The 25697-nt window shown below is 44.0% G+C and overlaps 3 protein-coding genes across 6 annotated transcripts in view; 1 reads left to right on the top strand and 2 right to left on the bottom strand.

Annotated features, from left to right (window-relative positions):
- TBC1D8 (TBC1 domain family member 8) overlaps nucleotides 1-6720 on the top strand; it is a 36962-nt gene extending 30242 nt beyond the window's left edge. For both annotated transcript variants that reach the window (XM_031557617.1, XM_031557616.1), the window contains exons 15-19: nucleotides 208-448; nucleotides 3589-3654; nucleotides 4190-4279; nucleotides 4445-4545; nucleotides 5756-6720. In XM_031557617.1, the coding sequence (XP_031413477.1) occupies nucleotides 208-448; nucleotides 3589-3654; nucleotides 4190-4279; nucleotides 4445-4545; nucleotides 5756-6214 (957 nt within the window). In that variant the 3' untranslated portion in view covers nucleotides 6215-6720. The remainder of the gene's footprint in view (nucleotides 1-207; nucleotides 449-3588; nucleotides 3655-4189; nucleotides 4280-4444; nucleotides 4546-5755) is intronic.
- Nucleotides 6721-7329: 609 nt separating this feature from the next.
- Nucleotides 7330-12519, bottom strand: RPL31 (ribosomal protein L31). Its single transcript, XM_003203153.4, has 5 exons — nucleotides 12419-12519; nucleotides 11534-11650; nucleotides 10703-10828; nucleotides 8001-8113; nucleotides 7330-7467 (listed from the first exon to the last, which is right to left on the bottom strand). The coding sequence occupies exons 2-5, from the start codon at nucleotides 11638-11640 to the stop codon at nucleotides 7436-7438; spliced, it is 378 nt and encodes a 125-aa protein (XP_003203201.1). The 5' UTR covers nucleotides 11641-11650; nucleotides 12419-12519; the 3' UTR covers nucleotides 7330-7435.
- A 3393-nt stretch (nucleotides 12520-15912) lies between these two features.
- The window catches only part of NPAS2 (neuronal PAS domain protein 2), a 95475-nt gene continuing 85690 nt past the window's right edge, over nucleotides 15913-25697 (bottom strand). For all 3 annotated transcript variants that reach the window (XM_010727756.3, XM_003203152.4, XM_010727760.3), the window contains 5 exons: nucleotides 21889-22083; nucleotides 20839-21005; nucleotides 19701-19793; nucleotides 17972-18155; nucleotides 15913-16741 (listed from right to left, as the gene is read on the bottom strand). In XM_010727756.3, coding sequence (XP_010726058.2) covers nucleotides 16571-16741; nucleotides 17972-18155; nucleotides 19701-19793; nucleotides 20839-21005; nucleotides 21889-22083 — 810 coding nt within the window. In that variant the 3' untranslated portion in view covers nucleotides 15913-16570. The remainder of the gene's footprint in view (nucleotides 16742-17971; nucleotides 18156-19700; nucleotides 19794-20838; nucleotides 21006-21888; nucleotides 22084-25697) is intronic.

The following is a 25697-nucleotide window of genomic DNA, read 5'->3' as shown; positions in this document are numbered from 1 at the left end:
GATAATAAGAGCACTTGGATGCTCTAATTAAAGATTAATACTTAGCTTTTTCTCACATGAATAGTCTCGGTATCATTATAACACTACGCACAAAGAGAATTTTGAGCATTTCCAGCACACTTTGATGTGAATGCCTTTTTCTGCCAGTCGTGCTCTCTTTGATATTGCAGACTGCAACTCCCCTTTCCTGCATTTGATTTCTCCTAGAGGGAACATCTAATAAGATGCTACTGGGACACGGCGGGGCCTGCCGCTGAGCGACACGACCCCAGCAGGCCATACGCTGAGCAGTACCGGATTGATGCCCAGCAGTTTACTAACCTCTACAAGCTTGTTTCACCCTGGACATGTGGGGAGCACACCGACATCCTCGCTGAGAGGACATTCCGCCTTCTAGATGACAATATGGACCACCTCATTGAGTTCAAGGGGCTTGCCAGCTGCCTAGGTATTGGCTTCTTACGTGGGGTGAAAGGTGCACAGAGGTGGGGTGGCATGGAGTGAGACAGATGTCATGTAATTGGTGACCCTGCACCCAGGCAGGTAGTGAACAGGCAGGTAGTAAAACAAGGGAGAATGGCTTTTAAACTAAGAGAGGGGAGATCTAGGTTAGGTATTAGGAGGAAGTTCTTAACTCAGAAGGCTGTGAGGCACTGACACAGCTGCCCAGAGAAGCTGTGGTACCCTGAGGCCCTGGGCAGCCCGAGCTGGTGGGGGGCAGCCCTGCCCACAGCAGGGGTTGGGGCTGGGTAGGATTTGATGTCCCTTCCAACCCAAACCATTATATGATTCTTTGAAGATGTGAGCAAGTATTTTTCTTATACGTGTAATTCACTTAACCAGTGACCTTCACTAATATTCACTGTTCTATTTGTAGTAAGTAGGTGAGATTTAAAAGACACCTAAGGTCATCATTCAATACTGTATTAAAATATGTGTTAGTAATTTTGTTGAAAATATTTTATGAATCAAAATCATACTTGGGTCTGTGTGGAAGGCTAGGAAATCTTCTCTGCCAGATTGCTGTATGCAGTACACCTTTGAAATTGCAGTACATTATCTGTAATTGCTTCTTCAATATTTATCTTAATCTCATTTAAGATTGTATGAGTTTGGTGCTGTTGACAGTAAGCAGAACAAAAAAAATTTACCATCGGGGACTGAGTGCAGAGCTTGAGGCCACAGCAGAGATGAGGCTGTCCATCCCAAAATCTGTCTGAAGAACAGTACTACATCTCAGCTGTTGCCTGACACCAAATAACAAAAATGCTTCAACAGTCAAAGCCTCAAGAAATTAAGTAAATCCATATTTTTGTCACTTAAACTTTCTAGAATTTTTTAATGTGAACCAAATCAACCTATACTACTATGTGATTTCATTTCTTACGTTCTTTAAACTGAAAAGGTTTCCACAGTATTTCAGTGCTTTTGAAAGTTTAGAAGCAGTCTTCATTAGCAAGGGCTCTAGCTGCACCACGCAAGCTGCAGAAAGCAAAGGTAAGAATTGGCAGAAGGAAGATCTGCGCACTCTAAGTGAAGATCAGGTTTGAGACTGCCTGAAGAACCTGAAGGTGCACAAGTCCATGGGATCCAACAAGATCCATCCACAGGTTCTGAGGGAACTGATGGAGGAAGTTGCCAAGCCACTGTCTAAATCTGAAAGGTCATGGCAGTCTGGTGAAGTTCCCCTGATTGGAAAAGGGGAACTATAGCCCCCATTTTCAAGAAAAGAAAAAAAAGAAGATCCAGGGAACCACAGGCCAGTCAATCTAACCTCTGTGCCTGGCAAGATCATGGAGCAGATCCTCCTGAAGACTCTGTTAAGGCACATGGAAAACAAAGATGAGGTGATTGGTGGTAACTGACATGGCTTCACCAAGGGCAAGTCATGCCTGATGAAACTTGTTCACTTTCTGTGGTGGAGTTACAGTGTCAGTGGATAAAGGAAGAGCAACTGATGTCAAACTACCTGGACTTGTGCAAAGCATTTGACACTGTCCTGCACAGCATCCCAGCTGCCAAATTAGAGAAAAATGGATTTGATGGAGTATTCCCTGGATAAGGATTTGGCAGGATGGTCACACTTAGAGGGCTGTGGTCAATGTCTTAATGTCCAAGTGGAGACTGGTAATGAGTGGCGTTCCTCAGGGATTGGTGCTGGGACCAGTGCTACTTCACCTTTTTGTAGGTGACAGTGGGATTGAGTGTACCCTCGGCAAGTTTGCAGATGACACCAAGCTGAGCAGTACTGTTGACATGCCAGAGGGAAGAGATGCCATCCAGAGGGACTTGGACAGGTTTGAGAGGTGGGCCCACGCCAACCTCATGAAGTTCAGCAAGGCCAAGTGCAAGGTCCTGTACCTCTGCTGGGGCAATCCCAAGCACAGATACAGGTTGGGCAGAGAATGGTTGAGAGCAGCCCTGAGGAGAAGGATTTGGGGGTGTAAGTTGATGAAAGACTCAACACTAGCCAGCAGTGTGTGCTTGCAGCTCAGAAGGCCAACCATATCCTAGGATACATCAAGAAAAGTGCGACCAGCAGGCCAAGGGAGGTGATTCAGCCCCTCTGCTCTACTCTTGTGAAATCCCACCTGGAATACTGCGTCCAGTTTTGGAACCCCTACACAAGGAGGACATGGAGCTGTTGGAACAGGTCCAGTAGAGGGCCACAAAGATGATCAGAGAGCTGGAGCATCTCCTCTAAGGGGACAGGCTGGGAGAGCTGGGATTCTTCAGCCTGGAGAAGAGAGTTTCAGGAGGACCTTGAAGCAGCCTTGCAGTACCTGAAGGGGGCCTACAGGAATGCTGGGAGAGGACTTTTTAGAAGGGCATGTAGTGACAGGATGAGGGAAAATGGCTTTAAACTGGAAGATGTTAGATTTATACTGGATATTAGGAAGAAATTATTTTCTGTGAGGGTGGTGAGACATAGGAACAGGTTGCCCAGAGAGGCTGTGGATGCCCCCTCCATGGAGCATTCAAGGCCGGCTGGATGGGGCTGTGAGCAATCTGATCTAGAGGGAGGTGTCCCTGCCTATAGCAGGGGGGATGGAATGAGGTGATCTTAAAGATTCCTTCCAACCCAAATCATTCAAAGAATCTCATTTTTTCTAATCACTGAAAATATTGGCTATATTACAAGAAAAGTAGATATCTTGTTGGGGCTTATTTTATAGAACAGTGGCGAGGGCAAAAAGGAAGAAACATTAAAAACCTTATGGCCCCCAAAGAAGAGAGTTTTCTGTCTCTCCCCTTTCTTGTTCCTGCTTATCTTGAAGCAACAAACAGCCTTCATTAGATTCCCTACCATTCTCCTTGATATTTTTAATTGATGATGAAGTTCCATAGGGTAGGTACTCCCATTCTATTTGACAACAACAAAGAGCACAACAGATGCCTATCACCTGCTGTTCCTCATTAATAGGCACAACTTAAAATATTTCAAAGTAATGTGCTTGTTTTCATATATTGTTCTTGCAAACAATTCTTTCTGCACTGAGATGGCTGATTTATTTTAAGCTGTGGGAGTAAATGCTCTAGTTCACTTCCTTATTTTTCTTCCCCCTCCTCCCCCACCTCTTCTCTCAGATGTCATGTATAATGGAGAAATGAATGAAAAGATAAAGTTCCTGTATAAGCTACACATCCCACCTGGTAAGAAACTTGAAAGGATGTACCTCAGTTTTACCTTTAAAAAAAAAAAGGTACTTGCTTCCTTCAGCTGGGATTTGCGTTTGTAATTACGCTCACTCCAGTTAAAAGCTTTTTGGGTGGAATTTATGGATACAAAACGTTAAGGCTCACATCTGCTGCATCCGGAGATGTTTTGCCGCCAATTCTATGGTTATTTCTAGACTAAATACAAACTGGGATTACATTATTGAATGGCTGTACTCAGTTTGCAGTAGAAATGTCCTCATCACATCTTGATCCAGTTGTGACGAGGTGACAAAATTTTGCAATAGTTTCTAAAGTTTTTAATTCAGTGTGCCATTCCTGTCAGACTTCCTACTCTTACTGCAGCTCCAGCTTTACTTACATTAACATAATTTTACATTATGATTTAATGAAGTAACTGCTTAAAAACATATTTGCCCTGTTATTTAGCTTTCTTCAAGTATGTAAATTTTACAAACATAAATAACCACTGCGGAGCATTAGAAGGATTAATGATACCTCTTTTGGACAGCTCTCACAGAAGATGAAAGAGAAAGCCAGTCACCACTGAAGAATCCTTTGCTGTCAACTTCAAGACCATTAGTCATTGGGAAATCAAACGGTATGGAGGAAGTGGTTCTCTATTGTATGCGTGTGCGTATGAGATAACGACTTTCTGCATGTTACCCCACTCCATTATCTTCACTCCCTGGGTTTTATTCTGAAATGTTGATTTACTGCAATGACTTGAAAACTAATTCTCCTTTTTGTGTCCGCTCCATAAAAGGAGATGCAGTAGATTACCAAAAGCAATTGAAACAGATGTTGAAGGACCTAGCGAAAGAAAAAGATACTAAAACTGAAAAAGAATTGCCAAAAATGAGCCAGGTACGTATGTTAGGGGCTGTGGTCTGTTTTTAAAGAAGTATTCACAAATGAGCTGTCTAAATACAGCAGCTTAGCTCTTAGGCCTTAACTTAAGCCCTAGCTCAGATTCAGTCCTTTAGGTATTGAGGACTGGTTTATTCTGTTGGAGGGAAAAGGCATCATGTTAAAAAAAAACAATCAGCCACCTTTCTAAGCAGCTTCCTCTCCACAGACTCGCTGGTAAATATACAGCATTAGCAGGAAGGAAAAAAAGCATTCTTCATAAACCCAAAGAATTCCTGAGAATGTATATTGCTGTTCTGTCTTTTCTGACCTTCTCCCCACCAGAAGGGTAACCTTGTTGGTCCATCAACAGTTGAGACTTGCCCTGTCTTAGCCTAATGCTGATCTGAACAGCATGAGGCAGCCAAAGGCTCGTCACCTTGTCATCTCTTCCCTAATGCCAGTATTGTGTATGCTTTTGATACAAGGAAATGTACTGGGGAAAGGGGGCCCTGTATTATTAAAATGTGTTATGGACATACAAAGAGAAATGAGGATCTACCTAGAATCCCTTCTGTGATGGTACAGCTAAATAAAGTTTTTAATGGGTGGCCTGTCCCCAGCCTTTCATAAGCTTAGCAGGACTCACACCATCTGAGGGCAGCATGTGACTGAACTTCCTGAGGTCCCTTTCAACTTGAATTAACCTTTGATTGTGTGAAACTTCAAGTCTCACAGATGGAACAGCTCATAGCCTAAGAAGCATCTGTGAAGTGTGAGTGAGGCAAGGAGGTGTTTTTTTTTGTTTGTTTTTTTTAATTAGAAGAAAAAATTACTGGCGAGAGCTGGGGAAGCAGCAGAAGGGAAAGTATTTGCAGGTCTTTGAGTGGCTACTGTGGTTGTGAGTCACTCTAACAACCCATGCTTTTTCTGCCATTAATGGAATGTATCTCCACTTGTCCTTTGGTCATCTGAGAGGTCCTGTTCTAAGCAAGGAAGCAAAATACTTTTCTGCTGTTCCTCTTTTGATTTCCAGTACAAGTGTTTCTTAGCTTGAGTGGAGGTTGAAATCCCCTTGCTTGCAGTTTTCTAAAGCAAGCAGAAGTTAAAAATGAGCAAGTCTGCAGACAGTATTCTGCATTCTTTTGCAATGCTCTGCCCTCCCGACTCCTAGTTACCCATGGCATAGCTGTTCAGCACCTTACTTCTGGTTTTTCATCCTTTACAGAGAGAATTCATTCAGTTCTGCAAAACCTTGTACAGCATGTTTCACGAAGATCCAGAGGAGAATGACTTATATCAAGCCATTGCCACTGTGACCACCCTGTTACTTCAGATTGGAGAAGTAGGACAAAGGAGCATCAGCCTGGGGAGTGGATCAGATGAATTCAGTGAGGACCTGCAGGCCCAGGCCTCTGTGTCAGACCACGATGCTGTTTTTAGTGACACTGTGAAGACCCTTCACAGAGACTCTCAGTCTTCACCTGTGACCGAAGGGGACTGGACTGTCTCTTTTGAACATATTTTAGCATCCCTCTTAACTGAACAGTCATTAGTTAATTTCTTTGAAAAACCCCTAGAGCTAAAACCAAAACTTGAGAACGCAAAGCTGAATCAGTATAGTCTCAAAACAAATGGAATGAGCTGCCAGTCACGGAGCGAACATACAAAACTAAACACACAGTAGCAACAAACCTATCAAAAAGAACATGCACTGAAATTATGCCAAAGCACATACTGTACAAGGCTTTCAGTCAGCAGTGGACTTCTGATAAAGTTTGTTAGATTGTGGTTTTCAGTTTAAGAGTTTTAAAGCTAAGGGGTGTGTAAGTCATTTTGTGCCATCCACTGAATGTTAAAAGGAAACATCTGTCTACAGTGTGAAGACAGTGAAGTCCTCTTCCTTACTGGGAGAGCAGAGGCTGGCTCCTGTTGTCCCTTTCTTTTTTCTAAAGGAAAAAAAAAACAAAAAAAACAGGAAAACTATTCAGCTACTGTCTGCAGTTTGTTTAGGTTGCCTTTTTTGCACTAATAACTGAAAACTGTTTCAATGCTGGTAATTGAAACTATTTTAATATATTTGATTGTATTCCAATTTGTATGTCTTGCTGAAAAGTTAAGTGTACATGGACTGTGCTTTTGATGTTGGTCTCTGAAAGTATGCACTTTTCAATAAACCCTTTTTGTACTAGACCTGCACTGACAATTTCTGGATTGATGGGAGCTAAGTGCCATTAGTTTCCTACTTCAAGCTCCCTGAGATAGTGCGTTCCCATTTAATGGCTTGGCCAGAGCCAGAGTCTCAGTGCAGTATGCAGACACAAGCCTTCAGACTCAAAGCACACCAAAGGAGTAACAGCTACAGACTCCATCTAGGAGAGATTACATACACAAAGTACTGTTACAGTACCTGGGTCATGGCTCTTTGTACTTACAGGAACAAAATCCTAGGACTTTGCCAGCCAAACACTATCTTCTGTATTACATTCACGTGTAACAGAAGTCTGCAGATTTTTGGATTGTTTAAAATCATAGAATGGCCTGGGTTGAAAAGGACCACAGTGATCATCTCGTTTTAACCCCCTGCTATGTGCAGGGTTGCCAACCACCAACCAGGCTGCCCAGAGCCACATCCAGCCTGGCCTTGAATGCCTCCAGGGATGAGGCATCCACAACCTCTCTGTGCAACCTGTTCCAGCACATCACCACACTCTGTGTGAAAAATTTCCTCCTAGATAATAAATAATAATAAAAAAAAATAACATCCCCATTATGCAAAGCCCCAAGAAAACAAGTTGTCACCTGTTCAACTCAATGCTTCCCGGGTGAGATCTTGAAGAGACCAGACAATAAAAAGGATTTAAGAGTAAACTTTCTTTTTAATTATTTTATTGTAATTAAAATCGGTTTAATTTTCATCCACATTGACTGTCTGTAGACCTGCAAAATAAGAGGTTGTACCATCATCTGTTCCTACTATAACTCCCTTCCATGTGCATGCAAGCCTTCCCAAGAGAAGTCCACCTATGGTATGAAAGCTAGTTTGCTGATCTACTTCTGGAAGAACTACACAGGGAAGTACTAATGGAAGCTTCATGTTAAATCCATTCTGCAGATAAGGTATTTTTCAGCTGACACACATGAAGGCTCTACCTGCTTGTACCTTCAACATCATTAGACATACTTTAAATAGGAAAGCATGAATCTTAAATGACTCTAACATCTACAGTGGTTTTTTTTTTCTTCTTTCAAATATATTTGTATATATTATTTCACATAATTCCATACTTACAATTTTAATGCTGATCAGGCAACCTACTCTGCTCTCTACAGTAGATTAAGTTAAATCAGCAGTTGGACCCCCTTCTGCATTTTTCATCCTAACTTTGCATTGCAGAAGGGAAGCTGTCCTATTTCACTGGCTGCTCACTACTGCACGACTTCCTTCAGGAAGAGATGCCATACAACCTTACCTTTGAATGTTGTGACTGGTACATAGGTAACCAGCGTGTACAGCTTGTTTGGGGAATCCTCATCCTCGTTGCGCTTTCTGGACAAACGCACACGGATACGGTAAGGAACATTCCTAAAACAAGACATCATTAACTGTCAATGTATTGAATTTTTTTCGGTCAACAGGAAAGAAAAAAGCTTTTGTTCCATGGTTACTAACCTCTCTGATTTCTGAAGCTTTGCCTATTTCAAAGACATGATGAGTCAATCCTGTTTCTGTAACAGCACCGTAACAAGAATGAAAGCCTGTACCTTGGAATTTATGCTGCTTGTCTTAAAGGAGCTTTTATGTTTAAGTGTGCCATTAAGAGTCAACTGAGCCTTGAGTATTGATGATCCACTGGCAGCATAACCTCAGAAGTGCACCACTGCTCTACTTCTGATCCAGCAAATAGACAAAATGAAGATGATTATCATCAGCAAGCAGCTGCTACTAACAAGCATTTCTTACCTGAATAGAATATAATAGCTCAGTTGGAAGGGATCTGCAAAGATATATTGAGTTCAATGCCCAATCGCTTCTGGGCCAACAAAAAGTCCAAGTGTATTTAATTGAAGGCATTGTCCAAATGCCTCCTAAACAGGCAAGAGATATCGCCAACCTCTCTAGGAAGCCTGTTCCAATGTTTGAGCTCCCTCACAATAAATAAATTGTTCCTAATGCCCAGTCTGAACCTCTCCTGGTGCAGCTCCGTGTTATTTCCCTTCTGTCATCAATTCCCAGCAGCAGAGCACATCCCTCTGCTTCTCAGGGCACTGCAGGGAGCAGCGAGGTCAACTCCTGTCCTCTTCCAGATTGTGCAGCCCAGTGCCCTCAGCCTTACAGGACATGCCTTTAGCCCTGTTAACAGCTCTGGCGCCCTCCTCTGGGCTCTTTCCAGGACCCTGACATTCTTTTCAGGTTGTGGAGCCCAGAACTGCACACCATATTTAAGACCAGACCACAGCAATGCTAAATATAGTGGAAGAATCACCTCTTTTAACCAAGTGTCCATGCTGTGTTTAATATAGCCCAAAACACAGTTTGCCTTTTGGCTGCCAGGGCACACTGCTGGCTCACACTGAGCCTGCTGCCACCTGCACCATCAGCTCCCTTCCTAATGAACTGCTCCAGCCCTTCATCTCCCTGTTTGTGTCCAGCATTCTTACCTGAACAGAAAACAGTGAGGGGGGAAAAAAACTAACAAAAACCCCACAACTACTTTGAAAGCCAGAGGGCCTTGTTAAAGATTCAGAGCATCACTCAATCTGTACGCCACAAGTCAGTGCAACCTTAATATGCATTAGAGCTAAAAAAAGATCTTACCTATGGACGTACAGTTGATCAGCGTTTCTTCCTCACAAAGCCCACGGAATCACAGCTGAACTGCTGTGTTTTGTGATACTCAGTCACAGCCTAGCGTCCTCCCTTAATACTGCACTAAGTTTGATGCTGAGGGCAGGCAAAAAATGGTTTGTTCAGACCATTTGTCAAGTAGCCTCCCATTCAAAGGAACCCAGGATTTTGGACAAGTCTTGCTCTCAGTACTTCACTCAGGAGAAGGAAATTCCTCACTGTGCACTCTGAGAGCGTATTTATTAAATCAGATCCAGCACAAAGCTCTTTCATGCATACCGTAATTAAGACACAGGCACTTGCTTCAATTCTCCCATCTCTTAAGCATTTCTTATTACTTTGCCTGGCTCGCTAATCATTGCACTAGTTGACACTGTGATTTTAGTCTCTCCTCATCCTTCCAAAAGATGTTAATCCCAGAAGAGCAACAACTGCAATTAAACCAAAGGTGGAAAGGCAGATGTGATGACTCCCTGCTCTTTTGTGCTGAATGCACTTAGCAGCACTTTTACAAATCAATACGAAGAAGTCCTGGATAGTAGCCTCACAACTAAGCTCCGAAGTTATGCTGTCATCTGACTGAACAACTGCTACTTCTTTACACACAAACCACAACAGCTTAATACTAAGGACAGAAAAACAGCCCATCCAATAACTTAGTCCCATCTTCCCATTCTGCTTTGGAAGGAATCACAGAATGGCCAGGGTTGGAAGGGACCTCAAGGATCATGAATCTCCGACCCCTCTGCCAAATGCAGGGCCACCAACCTCCACTTTCAATACTAGAAGGAAGGAAGAGCTGACAAAGCACACAAGGACTCTGAATACGGCACGGGCCAGACTGACACTTACAGTATGAATCCCTGCCAGGTAACTTATTATAGTGTAAAAGATCCCACTCTTTACAGTCAGTAATAGCCTTTGGGCCACCTTAACACATGTCAAATGCTGAATCAACTGCCTCTCTGGCAGCAATTTAACACAAGTTTTTTGTTTCCTGACCCCCAAACAACTTCATTATTTATATTCTCAACACAAGAATAACCTTCCTATTTACAACACACCACATCATTTTCCCGTGCAGCATTTTGTCTGTTCACCATGCTTCAAACCTAATTCTCTTCAGGCACATTAAAGATCCCAGGTTCCTGGCCAGGAATGCAATGGGTTTCTAAAACCTTCCTGCTATGATAAGCATTGGGGTACTACAGTAGTGCAGTACTGCAAGAAGGTTACAAATTTGTCCGGCCCTCTAAGTCCTGTATATATAAAGTCATTATTACAAAGTTTCACCCTCCCCAACCCAGATAAGTAGCAGAAATGTACCTTATTCCTTTCGCCCAGACTGCTTTGTTCAGCCTGGTATCAATGCGAACATCAGGAGTACCCATTTCTTTCATTGCAAATTTACGGATTTCCTTGAGAGCACGCGGTGCCCGCTTCTTGAAGCCCCTAGGACAAGCAGAAGAACCAATAACTGAACTCCAGCAAACTGTCAGCACCAGACACTCGTTGCATCAATCATCCACCAGCCACGCAATTCGAACAACTTCAACCATCGCTGTCAGTTTGCCGTCTCATTTCTCTCTTGCTCGAAGTTAATTTCTGCCATTTTGCCAATTATAGTTTTAGTTCCTGTGTGACCGCAGCCATACACACACGAGGGGAACCAAAGGGAATTTTGCAGTAAGTCTTCTCAAGCACTTTGCTGCTGCATGGCTGTATGAACTTCAGGATGTTGTCAAACACACACAAATCCCACCAAACATCGCGCAACTCAAATCATACCCCAACTTACACCTCACCCAATTGAGCAATGAGCACAGATCCAATTATATGATTGGATCAGCACTACTTCTAAAACTTATCATAATGGGATAAATGTTATACTTCGGCTGGGAAATAACAGTGACTTAGGCACAGAGGCAAATAGCTCTCCTTTCAAATTAAGTCCAGGAACACTCACAAAAAAAACAATAAGCTCTTTTCAGAAAGTCATCTCCAGAAGTACAGATCTGGTCCTCTGGGATACAACTGCAGGAGAAGACACTACACCACCGCCCCCTGCAATCCGTGCCAGTAAGCACTGTTCTCTGCAGTAATAAATGCCACCTGCACACGAAACCCTTCACCAATAAAAAAAACACCACCACTTACACTCCATGGATCCGCTTGTGGATGTTGATGGTGTACTCCCTGGTCACCACCTCATTGATGGCAGATCGCCCCTTCTTCTTCTCGCTGCCTTTCTTTGCAGGAGCCATCTGAACACCACTGAAAAGCATCCATGCACACATCAAACACACACCCTTATAACTTTTCCTATGTCACATTCCCAGCTCCTCCATTCCACAGCTCCCTACAGGCCACACAACTCCCATGTTCAGGATGTCATTTCTGATTAATCCATCGTGAAATGGTTTGGGTTGGAAGGGACCTCAAGGATCATCAAGCTCCAACCCCACTGCCGCAGGCAGGGCTGCCAACCTCCAAATTTAACACTAGATCAGGCTGCTCAAAGCCCCATCCAGCCTGGCCTTGCTTCCAGGGAGGGAGCATCCACAACCTCTCTAGGCAGCCTGTTGCAGCACATCACCATTCTCACAGTACAAAATCCCTGGGGTCACATCGTTGGGCTCCATGGCTGCTTCCCAAGACACTTTGCTGACCATAAGCCACCCCCCCTGTCCTGCCACTGCATCTCCATGCTCCCTCCTCCTTCAGGGCAGCCCAAGAGGGGCCTACGCTTTCCTGCTCCCATCCCGAGCCCCACCACAGCCCGTAGCCCCGCACAGATCGCAGTCCCTGCACAGCTGCCCCGCGGCCTCCACGACCCCGCTCCCCACCCATCCCAGCTCCGGCCGGGGGGCGCGGGGACGTGCGCCCATCCCTACGGAGCAGACGCCCACCGAGAGGAATGCCCCGCCGCCCCGTGCGCAGGGCCGTCCCCCGCACTGGACCGGATGGAGAAGCGCTCCCGCAGCGGGCCCTGCGGAGCGGATGGCAGCGGATTAAGGACGGCTGGGCCACAGCCCCACTCACCCCGCTCGGGAGCAGGCCGGAAAGGAAGGCGGAAGGGAGCGGGGGAGCAAGGAACCCTTCCGGGTTGCGGCCCACTGCGCCTGCGCAAACGGAACAGCGGGGGGCAGGGGCTGGCGGTGTCCGGCGCGCATGCGCACTCGCTTCTGGCCGATGCCGGCTAAGATCAGGCTGCTCCCCGGCAGGAGGTGATTGGGGTTTAGGATTTTAGTTGTGGGATGCATTTTAATGATATGCTGCTCTGACTGTACTACTACATGGTGCATGCTTCTGCTAACCTGGCTTGTTTGCTTTTTGCTGGGCTAAAGGTTCTCACGGCCAAGGAGCTTACACCCGTCGAGGACACCCACCAGAGTGTTGGGCTCTGAGTGCTGCCTTCCCATGTGCCATCCATCTTTAGGGGTCACACAGAATCACAGAATGGCCTGGGTTGAAAAGGACCACAATGATGATCCAGTTTCAACCCCCCTGCTATGTGCAGGGTCGCCAACCACCAGACCAGGCTGCCCAGAGCCACATCCAGCCTGGCCTTGAATGCCTCCAGGGATGGGGCATCCACAGCCTCTGGGTCTTTCTTATAGGTTGGCCCCTGTATCGGGGCTTGGCTTGAAGATTATCCCATTGGTAGGAAGTGTCCCATTCAATCTGTGCCTCTCATCCCTGAGACAGTAAGGGGCATCAGCTGACACAGCGCAACATATTATGACTTCCCTGTCTCCCTAAGGAAATAGCCAGAGCTGAGCAATTCCACTGGGACAAGGCAAACCCCAGCTATAATACACCAGAACAACAAACCACTCTGTAAAAGAGGACTTGCAATCCATGTGCATGCAACAGGGAGCAATGGCAATAATCCAGAGCTGGAATGTGTGTATAGAGGAGAAATGAGACAGAGCATGAAAAATGAGATACTGATGTAAATCTGCTCTCACAAGTGCCCTGTGTCCTTCCAAACAACAGTGTAAGCCAGCTTATGGGAAGACAACCCCACCCTATTGACAGCTTGTTAACTGCTGCAGTACTGCTGGTTTGATGCTGAGCTCAGGCATACCACTGAGAGTCAGGAGAAATGTGAGAGAGTAAAACAGTTTCTCACAGAGATTTTCTCTTCCTCTGGCTTCTGTCATAATAACTGAGATCCAAGAGTCATAGGATCATAGAATATCCCAAGTTGGAGGGAACCTACAAGGATCACAGAGTCCACTCCCAGGTCCACACAGACCACCTAGCATTCAAACCCCCATGTCTGACATACCCCATGCACTCGGGACTGTGCCCACTGCCCTGGGCATCCTGTTTCCTGACAGCTCCATGCCCTGTCGCTGTCACAGAGAGCAGAGCTCAGCGCTGCCCCTCTGCTCCCTGTGAGGAGCTGCAGCCGCCATCAGGCCTCCCCTCAGCTGCTCTGCCCTGCGCTGAGCACACGAGGGACCTCAGTCGCTCCTCACACATCTTCCTTTCTAGATCCTTCACGTCTTTGTAGCCCTTAAGAAGTGCTACTTCCATGGGTGTTTTCTCTGTTCCTTCATTACTGCTTCCCTGCATGAACTTTCTGGCTTCCAAACGGGCAGATTTCCCTTCCCGTTTCCAAGAATAAGTATGTAAAGAAGTGGATGGCATTTATGAAGTTAGCCCCTACTTAGCTAATGTGCCTTCACTAAGGTTTGTTTATAGTTAACAGAAAAACTTTCCTCAGACATCAGGTGAGAGAACCTTAGGGTTTGGTGCTTTAATCTTCATCTGGAGGGGTCACTCTTGCTTCACTGAATGTAAGAGCTTAAATGTGAGCGCAGTGACTCAGATACATGGGAGAGGTGACTGAAGCTCGTGGTAGAAACATTTTCTTAGAGACCAGATGTAGTCTTAATACACTTTTTAGAGACAGATACTTGATTCTTTCATCTTCCTTCAGTACAAACTAAAGTACCTGTGTACCAATCATTGTTGCCAGCCAGTCCTGTTTTGTTTTTTTTTGTTTGTTTTGTTTTTTGTTACAGAAGGCTTTTCAGAATCCAGGGCAAGTGAACTTTTTCTGAAAGTTTACTTTCACCATTTGCAGCTCCTAACCCAGTTATCTCTGTTGTAGAGGTCAGAGATGAATACAAGGGCCCTGTGACATCCTCAGATGAATACAAGGGCCCTGTGACATCCTCGATGCAGAAGTGTGGGAAGGACAGAATGATTTGTGCTCTCTTGAAGGTTAGACTGTGTCAGGCAGATGCAGGCTGTCCTGAGGGGCTCTGGGAGCCATCCCTTCAAACCTGCTGTGGCAGGTGAAGACATTCTTACATTCTTACACCTAGTTGTCCACCTTGTTCTTTGTTGGAGCTTGCTGCTCCTGCAGCAGAATTGCAGAGGGAAAGCAGGTCTGTGCTTCGGCTGCTCCATCTTGTCAATTTGAATTTAACATGAAAAAGTCTGCACAACAATACCCAAATGAAGACTAGACTGTATGCAGTGAGGGTATGTTAGCTAATCCAGCAGAGGTGTAGCAGAAAACTCAGGACAGCCAACTTTCCAAGCACTGAAGCTGCTGCTTAGTGAACACGGGTCAAAGCCTGGTAATATGCTACATCTGACTGCTGTAATCTGTTTGCTGTGCCCTGTGTTTTGTCCCAGTCCAAAACTGTTTGGTTGGAAGTACAGAGCTGCGGCCTTCAGAGTTATAAGAAAATATAAAATTAGCTGTCTTGGCTAGCAGCTATTTTAGCTTCCTAAGCTATCATTCTAATTGTCTGTGCCATACCCCAGATCCCGTAGGATATTTGTTTTTGCTAACTGGATGCCAAATACCCTCTAAGCTAATACTAAAAATCTAAAGTGAATCACGTAGTTGAACAGCCACAGGAAAATGTGTGCAAGTCCTGCAATAAAGCGTTTTGGCTATTTTATTTTATTCTACAAATAAAGACACTGTCCATCATTAAATGGAAAAAAATAGCTTGAGATGTATATAGCATGAAACAGTAGTACCATTCACAAAAAAACATTTCTAATTCATTAGTTTATTACAAAATATCCACTCACAAAAAAGCACAAGCACAATCTTCATACTTGTGAAATGAGTTGATATTTCATATACAAAATAATTTCCACATAATTCCATATAATTTTATTTTATATAGAAATAGGTCATTATTACAACAGCTGTACAATACACTACTTTTTATTTAATAATTACATAAAATCTTTCTTAGAAACATATCAACAGAAAACATACAAAAAAAGCGAAAAGTGCATTTCTTCTTTCCCCCCCAAAGGAAAATTCAACCCTAAATGTTATAATGAAGGAGATATGTAATAGTCTGCAGCATCCCAAGTCAGTGGGCCAAAACACAGTGCATATTTCTCAGAGACTTGCAGTGAGTGAGTTATTTAGCTTGAAGAAGGATCCATCTTGTATTACGGGAGAGATGCGTGATTGTGCTTACAATCTGAGTTCACCTTTGCAATCACAATTCATATAGAAAACAGTCCAGTGTTTTTTGTTGTTATTGTTTTGTTCTTAGTCACAAAGAACAGTTAGGGTAAGCTGCATAATACTTTTCAGATTCTAAATCAAGGGTTATGAGCTGTAGACCATCTTCACCAATGACCAGGCTTTTTTTTCCATTGGATGTGCTAATTTGGCCACAAGAATAAAGAAACAAACTCCTCTTTACAGAAAGTGCCTAGGTTTTGTCCTCTGTGCAGTTGTGCAAAATAATAACAATAATCATAATAAAAATAATCTCTTGTTCTCTCCTCAATAGACCTTTGATGCAGTGCTTTTCATACACAAAAGAAGAACTGAAAGAGTGAAGGCCATGTACCTCATGTGTCTGTCAACAGTCTTTTGGAATTGCCAGACAGCTTTCCAAGCGACACACCAAGCTGGAACTCCTCCTCCTGTGCACCCAATGATGATAGAGCTTGCACAGGGTAGTGTTCCTCTTTGTTTTGCTCTGCCAGTACGTGCTGCGCTCACAAGACAGCACAAACTAAATCCAGCGTGCCATCAGTGCGCTGTGTGCAGCAGTCTGTCCTCTGTGGCATCACAGAGCTGTGAAACAAAGGCTCGTGCAAAAGCCGAAACAGTAAGTACAAAGTCATTCTCTCCTGCCCCATGTACCCATTGGTTAAAGCTAATCGTGCATTGATTGTGCTGGTGGGACTCTATCGCAGTGGCTGTGGTAAATTTGATGATTCTGATAAGCTATTGCTTCTTCTTGGTAGTTGTTGCTGCTGCTGTGTCTGATGATACCCCATATTTCCTTGCTGTGGTGAGTAAGATGGCAGGAGCAAAGAATCAGTTTGCTCATTGTGCAAAGAACTTGGTGTTTGTACCTACAGATAAAATAAAATTCATCTCGTTGTTTGATTCTTTCACATGTTAAAGCTCGTTGTCCTCAATGTACAGCATGCTTAAAAACATTACTCTTTTGCTGGCTTTTATTTCTGGGCTGTCTGCTTGGCAAGGGGTTTGCTTACCTATGCTAAGAGGAATGGACTTAAATTGCAGCAAAGAAGATTACAATTAGGCATTGAGAAAGGTTTTCCAGTAGGCATGCCCTGCCTAGGACTTGCAGGTTATTATGAAACGTCTGTTTAAGTACAGGCTGAGACAAACGTGTCAGAAATGACATAGCTGGATGCTAGAAATGAAACGGAAATGACATGGGGGAACCTAGTGGACCTCATGAGGTACCTTCTAGCCCTTTCTTTCTGTGAGTACATGATAGGGTGTAACCTTGCAGTGTTGAAGTCCATGTGAATTTTGCAGATGCTTGTATAAGAATGGGATCTGCCTTTTTTTTTCCTCCTTTCCCCATTAATTCTCAGCTATGGTAACGATGCCATTTTTCAGTTTAATTATTTGATGTCGATGATACTCTTTCAATGATTCCAGTGGAGTTATGATCAGGTTTTTTACACTCAGTTCAGCTCCTTTTGAGACATCTAAAGAGACACATCTTTCCCCCCCTACCCCTTAGCTTTAGTATGTGCTGAATTAGGTAAAACAAAACAAAACAAAACATCAAGGTATTTTTCATCTTCAAATCACCTGATGCTTCCAGGTGATCTGCTCCAATTCATCTTCTTTGCCTTGTGGATTGAAGAAATACTTTAATTTATGGAAGAGATCTGGATATCTGATCCAGATCTCATTTTATGTTGGTGCTGGTAATTAAAAATCATCTTTTGACTTGTAAACTAAGCAAATCTTGTACTTAATAAAGAGTACAAAATAAATCCTAAGGCAGCAATTTTCTCCATCTAGAAATACACTTTTAATACATCCAGGATAATCTGATTATGTTTCCAATATGCAGGATTAGTAATTTCTTTTGAAATAGTCTGACTGTTCTCACTGCTCCCTTGCTATACTGGAAGAGTACACGACACTGTATCAGTGCCTTGCACATTTCATTATCTCTGAAATGACCATCTCTGTCGTGATCAGGCTCCCGCTGAAACTTACAGCTTGGCAAGGCCTGCAGGCCCTGTTTGCACAGCCCATTCGCCTCCTTACTTTGTGTATGTGTTTTACACATTGTCTTCTTTGTCCTTCCCTACCTGCAGGTAGCGTTGTTGCTGATGCTGTTGGTGCTGGAGTTGCATAGATGGCAGAGAGGATGACTGGGAAGGAGTTGTGGGAAACCCTTGGTTTAACACTGCTTGTCCCATCAGAACGATTGGAGAGCTGCTGCTGGAAGCCTGCACTTCCAAACTTTGAAACATTTGTTGATTTTGAGAATATCTGTGTGAGAAAGAAGGAAAACAATCAAGAATAAACCAGTAGAAACAAAGGCCTTCTCCTAGGACACGAGGTGGACATCAATAGTCTTCATAAATAATTCTTAGTAAAAGATTCCAGTTCATCAGATCTGTGCACGTGAGGACCAGCACCACTGGCAGCACTGCTTTACTTAATGCTGTGCATGAGCTGGGCTTGCAAGGCAGAGCACATTGCACCTCAAAATCCAGACCACATTTTAGATTCATTAGAGATTCTGGTTTATGCATGTCTTCAGCCACAGGTTCACATCCCAGGCTCATTAAAGCAAATGGCCTTTGATTTTTTATTAATAAGATGAGTTCTGAACTGCAGCAGCTGAGAAGTAAATACGTTCCCTGTTCTGCTGCCTGTGCTTTGGTATGGCTGCCTGTGGGGGTGGCAATCTTCTGCAGAAGGATGGGTAGGTTTCATTACTTTCTAAGGTGCTTTAGAAGAACACAAGAAGCCTCTAGAAGTCCTCTAGAATGAGAGACAGGCCAAAAACAAAACACTCAGCTCCTCTTGCTAGGCTGCTTTTGCATAGCAAATGCCAAATATGTGCTGTTTTGCAGGAGGCGCTGGGTAAAACCACAATGGAGCTACTGCCAACCCAGCCTAATTCTGTTTGTCCTGTAATGGGTGATGAGATCATACTGTGCTGTGTGTTTTCTAACAGCTGTTCAAAATCAGGGGTTAGTCAGAAATGGCTAAGATTTGGGCACTTATGAAAGGATGTGAGCTCTGAAAAAGCAGAGCGCTTGAATGGGGAGCGTATGTTTGAAGATCAGGCCTGTTTATTTAGAGGCTTAAAAGCAGATCTCAACTGCAGATCTGTATGCTGAAGGTTTTAATTCAAGGTAATCTTAAGCAGCAACAGTTACGTTTAAAAAAGAAGTACTGAATACCTACATTCCTGAGGTAACTTATGGAATCACTTTCATGATGTACAAAGAACTGATCGTTTTGACAGTTCACAATTAAGGATGGTGACCACAAAAACAAACAAACAAACAACTAAAGGGGAAAAAAAGCATTTTATGACTGAAAGTTTCTGCTTCCTTCACCCAAGGTTTAAAGAAAGAAACAAGGCTGTCTGTTTAGCAGCATTTCAGAGAGCGCTGATGCAGGGCTTGTTGATTCTTTTGGCTTTGCTGCTCTAAATTAGGCATTCCTCCATTGGTGTTACTCTAGTACTTCTCTGTGCAGAGGGGGACAACTTCCCTGGTGCTGGTCATTTCAGCTGGATCAGGACTTACTTTCTGTGGGTCAGAAGTTCCAGCATTGAAGTCAGCGTCACGTGAGGCAGAAAAACTCCCCAGCCTGGGCTTCTTAAGATACCACTGACACATTCTGTTCCTCTCTGTAATTGTTACTGATTTGACCAAGCAGATGAGGCTGACCCTGATGCTGGAAACCAGACTCAGCACAATAATGTGCTCCTGATTGTATTTATTTTGTCATCTTACTAAAGAAGGCTGTTTTCCCTCAAAAGTAACTTTGGCATTTTATCTTTAACAAGCCACATACTTAGCCTGGGATCCAGCCATGCTGAGGTCTGAAGAGTGTCTTGCATTACAGGATGTGGGCATCATAGGCTGAATAGGCTGGCTGAGCAACAGTCTTGCACATGGAAAAAAGAAAAAGTGATACTGCTGTAAGAGAAAGACCATAAAAATGCCTTGTTTTGAAAACTAAGACGCTTTTATAGATATGGCACAAAATTGAGTGTAGGAGATGTAACCTCAGCTCTGCTTAGTGGAGGTCTGGGGCCATGCATTCCAAGTGGTGTCACATGTGTGCCCTTCTGAGGTGCTGGGTTTCAGGAGAGAGAAACTTCTATTATTCCTGCTAATTCCAGTGGGAAGGGTTGTATTGCCTCAATATCCAGCTGTCTTTTTTTTTTTTGGTACAATCACTTAGGTTGGAAAAGACATTCAAGATTACCAAGTCCAACCATTAACCTAATACCAAGTCCGCTGCTAAGCCATATCCTTTTAGTACCACATTCACTCATCTCTTTCCTCGGCAGTCTGTTCCAATCCTTGACCACCCTCTCTGTGAATAAATTCTTTCTGATATCCAAGCTAAACCTCCCCTGTTGTGATATGGCACCATTTCCTCATGTCCCATCGCTTGTCGTCTGAGAAAAGAGATGGACACCCACCTCGCTGCAGCCTCACTTCAGGTCGCTGTAGACAGACATGAGATCTCCCCTGAGTCTTCTCTTCTCCAGACTAAACAGCCCCAGTTCCCTCAGCTGCTCCTCATAACTCCTGTTTTCTGGTTCCTTTTCCAGATTAACTGCTTTTCTCTGTGTGTGTCTGACCAGCTCAGCCAGCATCCTTGTAGTGAGGGGCCCAAAACTGAACACAGCACTCAAAGTGCAGTCTCACCACTGCCAAGTACAGAGGGGCAATCACTTTACCTGCTGATCACACTGTTTCTGGCACTGGCCCAGGTGATGCTGGCTTCTTTGGGCATACTGCTGGCTTGTGTTCAGCAATCTGCTGATCAGCACCCCCAGATCCTTTTATGCTGGGCAACATTCCAACCAAGATTCATAAACTTAGTCGGAGCTGGAGCCTCACGCCCTTCCTCACTCCCAAGGGGCAGCCTGAGGTGTTAGACATCTCAAGACAGTGCAATGGTCTGTGTTGCGCCCTACCTGAGCTGCTGGTCGTGGCTGCAGCCAGCAGCAGATGCAACAGGACCAGAGCTGGGGCCAGGGCCTCGGCGTGACAGAGGGGTGGAGGGGCAGAACAGTGTAGCTGTGCTGCGAGTTGGGCGGCTGCTGCCTGTTGTCAGCTCAGTGCTTCTCTCTGCCTTTGGGCCCTGCAAGAGAGCAAGGAGAGGTGGCTGGGGGTTAGGTCTGGCGATCCCTGCCATGAGAGCCACACAATGGGGATCAAAGAATCATAGAATCATTAAAGTTGGAAAAGACCTCTCAGATCATCTAGTCCAACAATCTGCCCATCCCCACCATGCCCACTGACCACATCCCTCAGTGCCACATCCACACGGTTCTTCAGCACCTTCAGGGATGGTGACTGTACCACCTCCCTGGGCAGCCTCACTGCCTCACTGCTCCTTGTGAGAAGTTTTTCCCAATATCCAACCTGAATGACCGTTTCTAAGAAAAAAATGTAATTGTCTTTCTATTTGTTCACTTTTAAACAGTTAAATTAATGTGGACTGGTAGGAAGTTAAATGCTCAGGCTGAGGGCTCTAAGCCATCACCTCATCATGGTACAGCCACATTCACTGTGCACTCTGAGAACAGCAATAGAGGCTGTGGCTCCTTTGAAGGGAGGCACATCTGGTGGGTGGAAGAGCAAAGAAGGAAATGCCCAGAAGTCTGCAGTAAGACAGAACTGCTGTGCCAGGCCTGCTCACTCCCACAGGTCTTGGTTACAAATACTTGATGCTGCGCTTCCATTTCCTCATGCCCAGCCCATGCATCTCACATCAACATCCAAGCACTCCAACAGCATGCCAGCATGGCAGGCAGTGGGCAACTCTCCTGACTGAGATCTTAAAAAGGAGTTTAAGGTGAAGTAAATGCTGTAAAGACACACTTTATATAGTCTGCACTTAGGCAGAAGAATAGAGAAGGAAAGGCGTAACTTCAGGATTGACGCGACTTTACTTGCTTGTCTAGTAACAGCTCAGTGTCTTCTTTCCATATAAATGTTTCTGTAGACAAATAAATGATTACCTGGCTCAATATCACACTTGCTTCCCTCAGTACTTGCTGGCTCGGTGTTTGTGGAGATGCGATTTGCCCTGGGAGCTGAGGACTGGGGACAAGCTGCTGCTGAGAAATGACCCCCGGCCTCTGCTGCAGCGGCTGTGACTCTGACTGCTGAATATTGCTGAAGCTCAGGGACACTGCTGGCTGCTGCAGGAACATCTGGAAAAGAACAGGGGAGATGTTTTATTGACATAGGCCAACTGTTACAAGTAACAAAGGTGATGGATTTAAATCTAGAGATGCTTCCTAAAGTAATCGCAGCTCTGAATTCACCATGCATTTACTGTTAGTTGGAAATCATGTATTTCCTATGTTAACGATTCTGCTGTCTCTGGTTTCTTTCTTTCTTCTTCTAAAAGTGCATCATTACTTGTGAAATGTGTCCTGAAAGTAAAAGCCTTCACTCCATGGGGCAGGCAGGGCCTTTCTGAGAATGGTTCACTGTGCATTCTGGGGCACCCTGACCAGAAAGCAAAGAGTAACTCTATGTCTTTTTAATCCTTTCATTTTTCCTTTCAACAAATCAGCTTGTCTTTCAGGCAAGGCTGCTATTGAATTTGTCTCAGAAAATTCAACACCTTCTATACAGTTAGATAACTGAACGTATTTAATGAGGCCACGGAAAGGCCAGAGTTGTCCGTGTTGAATGACTGTGTCCTTATCATTGAGAAGATGTGTAAACAGGCAGTCGCTGTCATTTATCTGATTTCCCATCAGGTAGCTGTCACCTGGTGTTCTTCCTAATCATGCCATGCATTCAACTTGCGCAGGAGAACTAGAAGCCCTTCTATAAATGATGTATTCTCCATTCTTGCACTGCAAGATGAATCTTTCTTCTTCAAAAGTTGGAGGGCTTTGGAATCTTTTTGCTTTCCTAGAGGCTATTTCTCTTACTAGAGCTATACAAAAGAAAAAGATATCTTTTAAAACTATTAATAATTAATGCTACAAGATATCTTTGCAATATTTCAAATCTATTCTCTTGCCACCAAGGACTGTACAAAGCGACGCTTCTAAAGTAGTTGAAGGCATCTTTGGCTCTGATTCTGGTCCCACACCACTACTGCAAGTGTGGAACTCCATTAATACAAGTGGAGCTACCGAGAGTTTAAATGAAATCAGAATCACAATTATTCTCTTCATTATTCATCCATCAGTCTCACGCATAGCAGTACGTCTGAGGTACACCCAGTAATTAGTACACCTTTATCCAGCTTATTGCTATATTAGCAATTCCCTGAACTATCATGTCCCCTGTCATTTCTCTTGGAAAAAAACCCACACCCTTCTCCAAAGAACCAACACAATGCATTAATTTTCTCTGCATAAGTGTGGGCTGATCTACCATATTTGTGCTTATTTATCTAGCTTTAAAAACATAGTTTTTATTCAAATATAATGAATCTCTGTGCGCCAAGATTTTACTCGGAAGCAAGGTAGAGACAAATCTTACTTTAATTAGTTACTTTAATGAGAGAAGTGGGCAATTAATGAAAATGTTAATGGACTTAAAGCAATGGTGTTGTGTGTTTCAGGTCCTGCAGGCTAATCTCAGAGATGCTTGACAGAAATAAATGGGTCAAGTCACAGAGTTGTGGCTGCTTGCAGCAGGTCTGAAATTAGCTCCAAGTGTTTTCTTTTAAAAATACTGCTTGCTGGGTTTGGAGCCATTACATACTAGAAAGACAGATGGTCTTGCAACTTCTGCCAAGTAAATAGGTCTTATTATGAATAAATCAAAGACAGAAATTATGAAAATTCATTTTCTTGTTTATTTTCGTTATATAGAAGCTCAGCTTTGGACACGTTTGGTAAATGAACTTGATTAACTCCAGCAATGAAACCGCTCTTCACTGATATAAAATGTTTGATGTAAAATTCAGAGCAGGCAGAGCAAGTGGCCTGTTTCCAAGCATGTCATGTGGACTGTGAGCCCACTGTTCCTGTCAAGACTGGCACAAGTTATGACCTTAAGGAGCAACATCTTAAGCATCCTTACTGGATACGGTGCACAGTGCTGGTGAAATATTAAGTCCTTCCAATGTGAACTCAGTATCCATCAGTGCAGAAGTTGGATAGGGTGGAACTTGCAGCAGATGACTTACTCTGCAGTGAACTGCTGTGTGCCTGACTTACTTCAAGGCAAAGGCTAAGTAGCTTATCCTTGACAGGAAGCAGAGTAACCTACTTTGCAATTACCAGAGTGTGCCACTGGGTAGGAATGTGCGCAGTTGGCAGCCACACTATGAATTTACAACCAACTTTATTGCAGTAAACCAATTTCTTTTGTTTGTGTGTTCATACCCTGAGAGGCCTATCAGTGTTTCATACCGAGGGATGCTCTCCGTTGCATTAAAATGGACAAAGCAGCATTGTTACTGACTGAACATAAATGTCCTGGAAAAACAAGCCGAGGGCAGGAGGCAACGGTATCATTTAACCTTTATCCCTACAGAACTCGAAGACTCAAGACGCCTCATAAAATAAAGCTTAATTGAGAGAGTAGTGAAGTTGCTACCTGCAAGTTGAGCCTGAAAGCAAAAATGTACTCCATTTGTACAAAACAGTTTTTTCATAATGTATCTCTTGTGATAGTCCTGCCTGAATTCATCTGAAACACTGCAGCTTTAAATAGCAACAGAAACCCCATAATAAAGAACGAAATCTTTTCCAGTCGGAACAAATCCAAACAGATAAATCAGCAGCCCCATAACTGCACTGCCAATAATGACATGTCTCGTAGCTGATTTTGTGACTGCAAAACCAAAGAAGCATCTTACAACTATTTTTTAATTGGCCAGCTTGTTAACATAACGCAGCAAAGCTGCAAGAGAGGGAAGGGGCCCTCTGACACTCATTGCGATAGTCGGTCTCTGCAGCTAATGGATAAATCGCACTGGCAAGATGTGAGGGAGACAGCTCTTTGACTCTTTGCTGCTTGGATAATCAGGCAATGACAGCTCTTCGTTACAGGAATCAGGGCTCCCTCAGTAAAATACCTGCAGAGGAGAGTGGTGCAGAACTGGGGATCTGAGATTCACTGACTTTGAAAAGAGATTGGCTTGCAAATTATGGGTGGATATGTATGCTCTCATTTTCACTTCTTGCAAGCTGCTCAGCCTCAGCTCTTCTTTCTGCCTTCCTTTCCATCCACAATTCATTAGCCAGACTGTTCAAAACTGGCACAGACACGGCATCCTTCAGACTTTGGAGGTTACTCCTGCTGCTGCTTCCCTTAATGCTTTTGTTGGTCAGGAGAGCAGTACCAAGGACTTAATGGGGTTTTGAGCACTTTGTTCAGGGCCTACAGCCCTCCTGCTAGTTTCATCTTTCATTGCGCCAGGCTCTTGGAAATAGTTACAAACGCGGACAACTGAGCTTGACATCCGTCCGGTTGGGAAAGTGCTTCTTGGTGAAGTGCTGCACTACACTTTTGAAGAACTCTGAAGGAAATGGAAATTGGGCTTAATTCTCCATGGTGCTACCTGTGCACTTCAGGACAATATGCTAATAAAGGAGCTAATGAGAGAAAACCAAGGAATGCTTCCCCCTTTGTGGCCATCCCACGGCACTCCCCTGTGCTCACAACCAGCACAGCCCTATTCTCTCCGTGGAATATTAAGAAGACCAGAAATCTGCTTGACAGTAAGGCTCTTCTGTTTGCTGCTATGCTTTGTAACCTTGTTAAGAGACACGGGTTGATGTCTGCAGCCATGCAGCTCCCTCAGTGATGAAATCTGTTTGGCAGAGCACATGGTTAGATTTCCGATTCC

The sequence above is a fragment of the Meleagris gallopavo genome, chromosome 1 (genome assembly GCF_000146605.3).
Source record: "Meleagris gallopavo isolate NT-WF06-2002-E0010 breed Aviagen turkey brand Nicholas breeding stock chromosome 1, Turkey_5.1, whole genome shotgun sequence".
Taxonomy (NCBI): Eukaryota; Metazoa; Chordata; class Aves; order Galliformes; family Phasianidae; genus Meleagris; species Meleagris gallopavo.
This window is presented reverse-complemented; position numbering and strand designations above follow the sequence as displayed.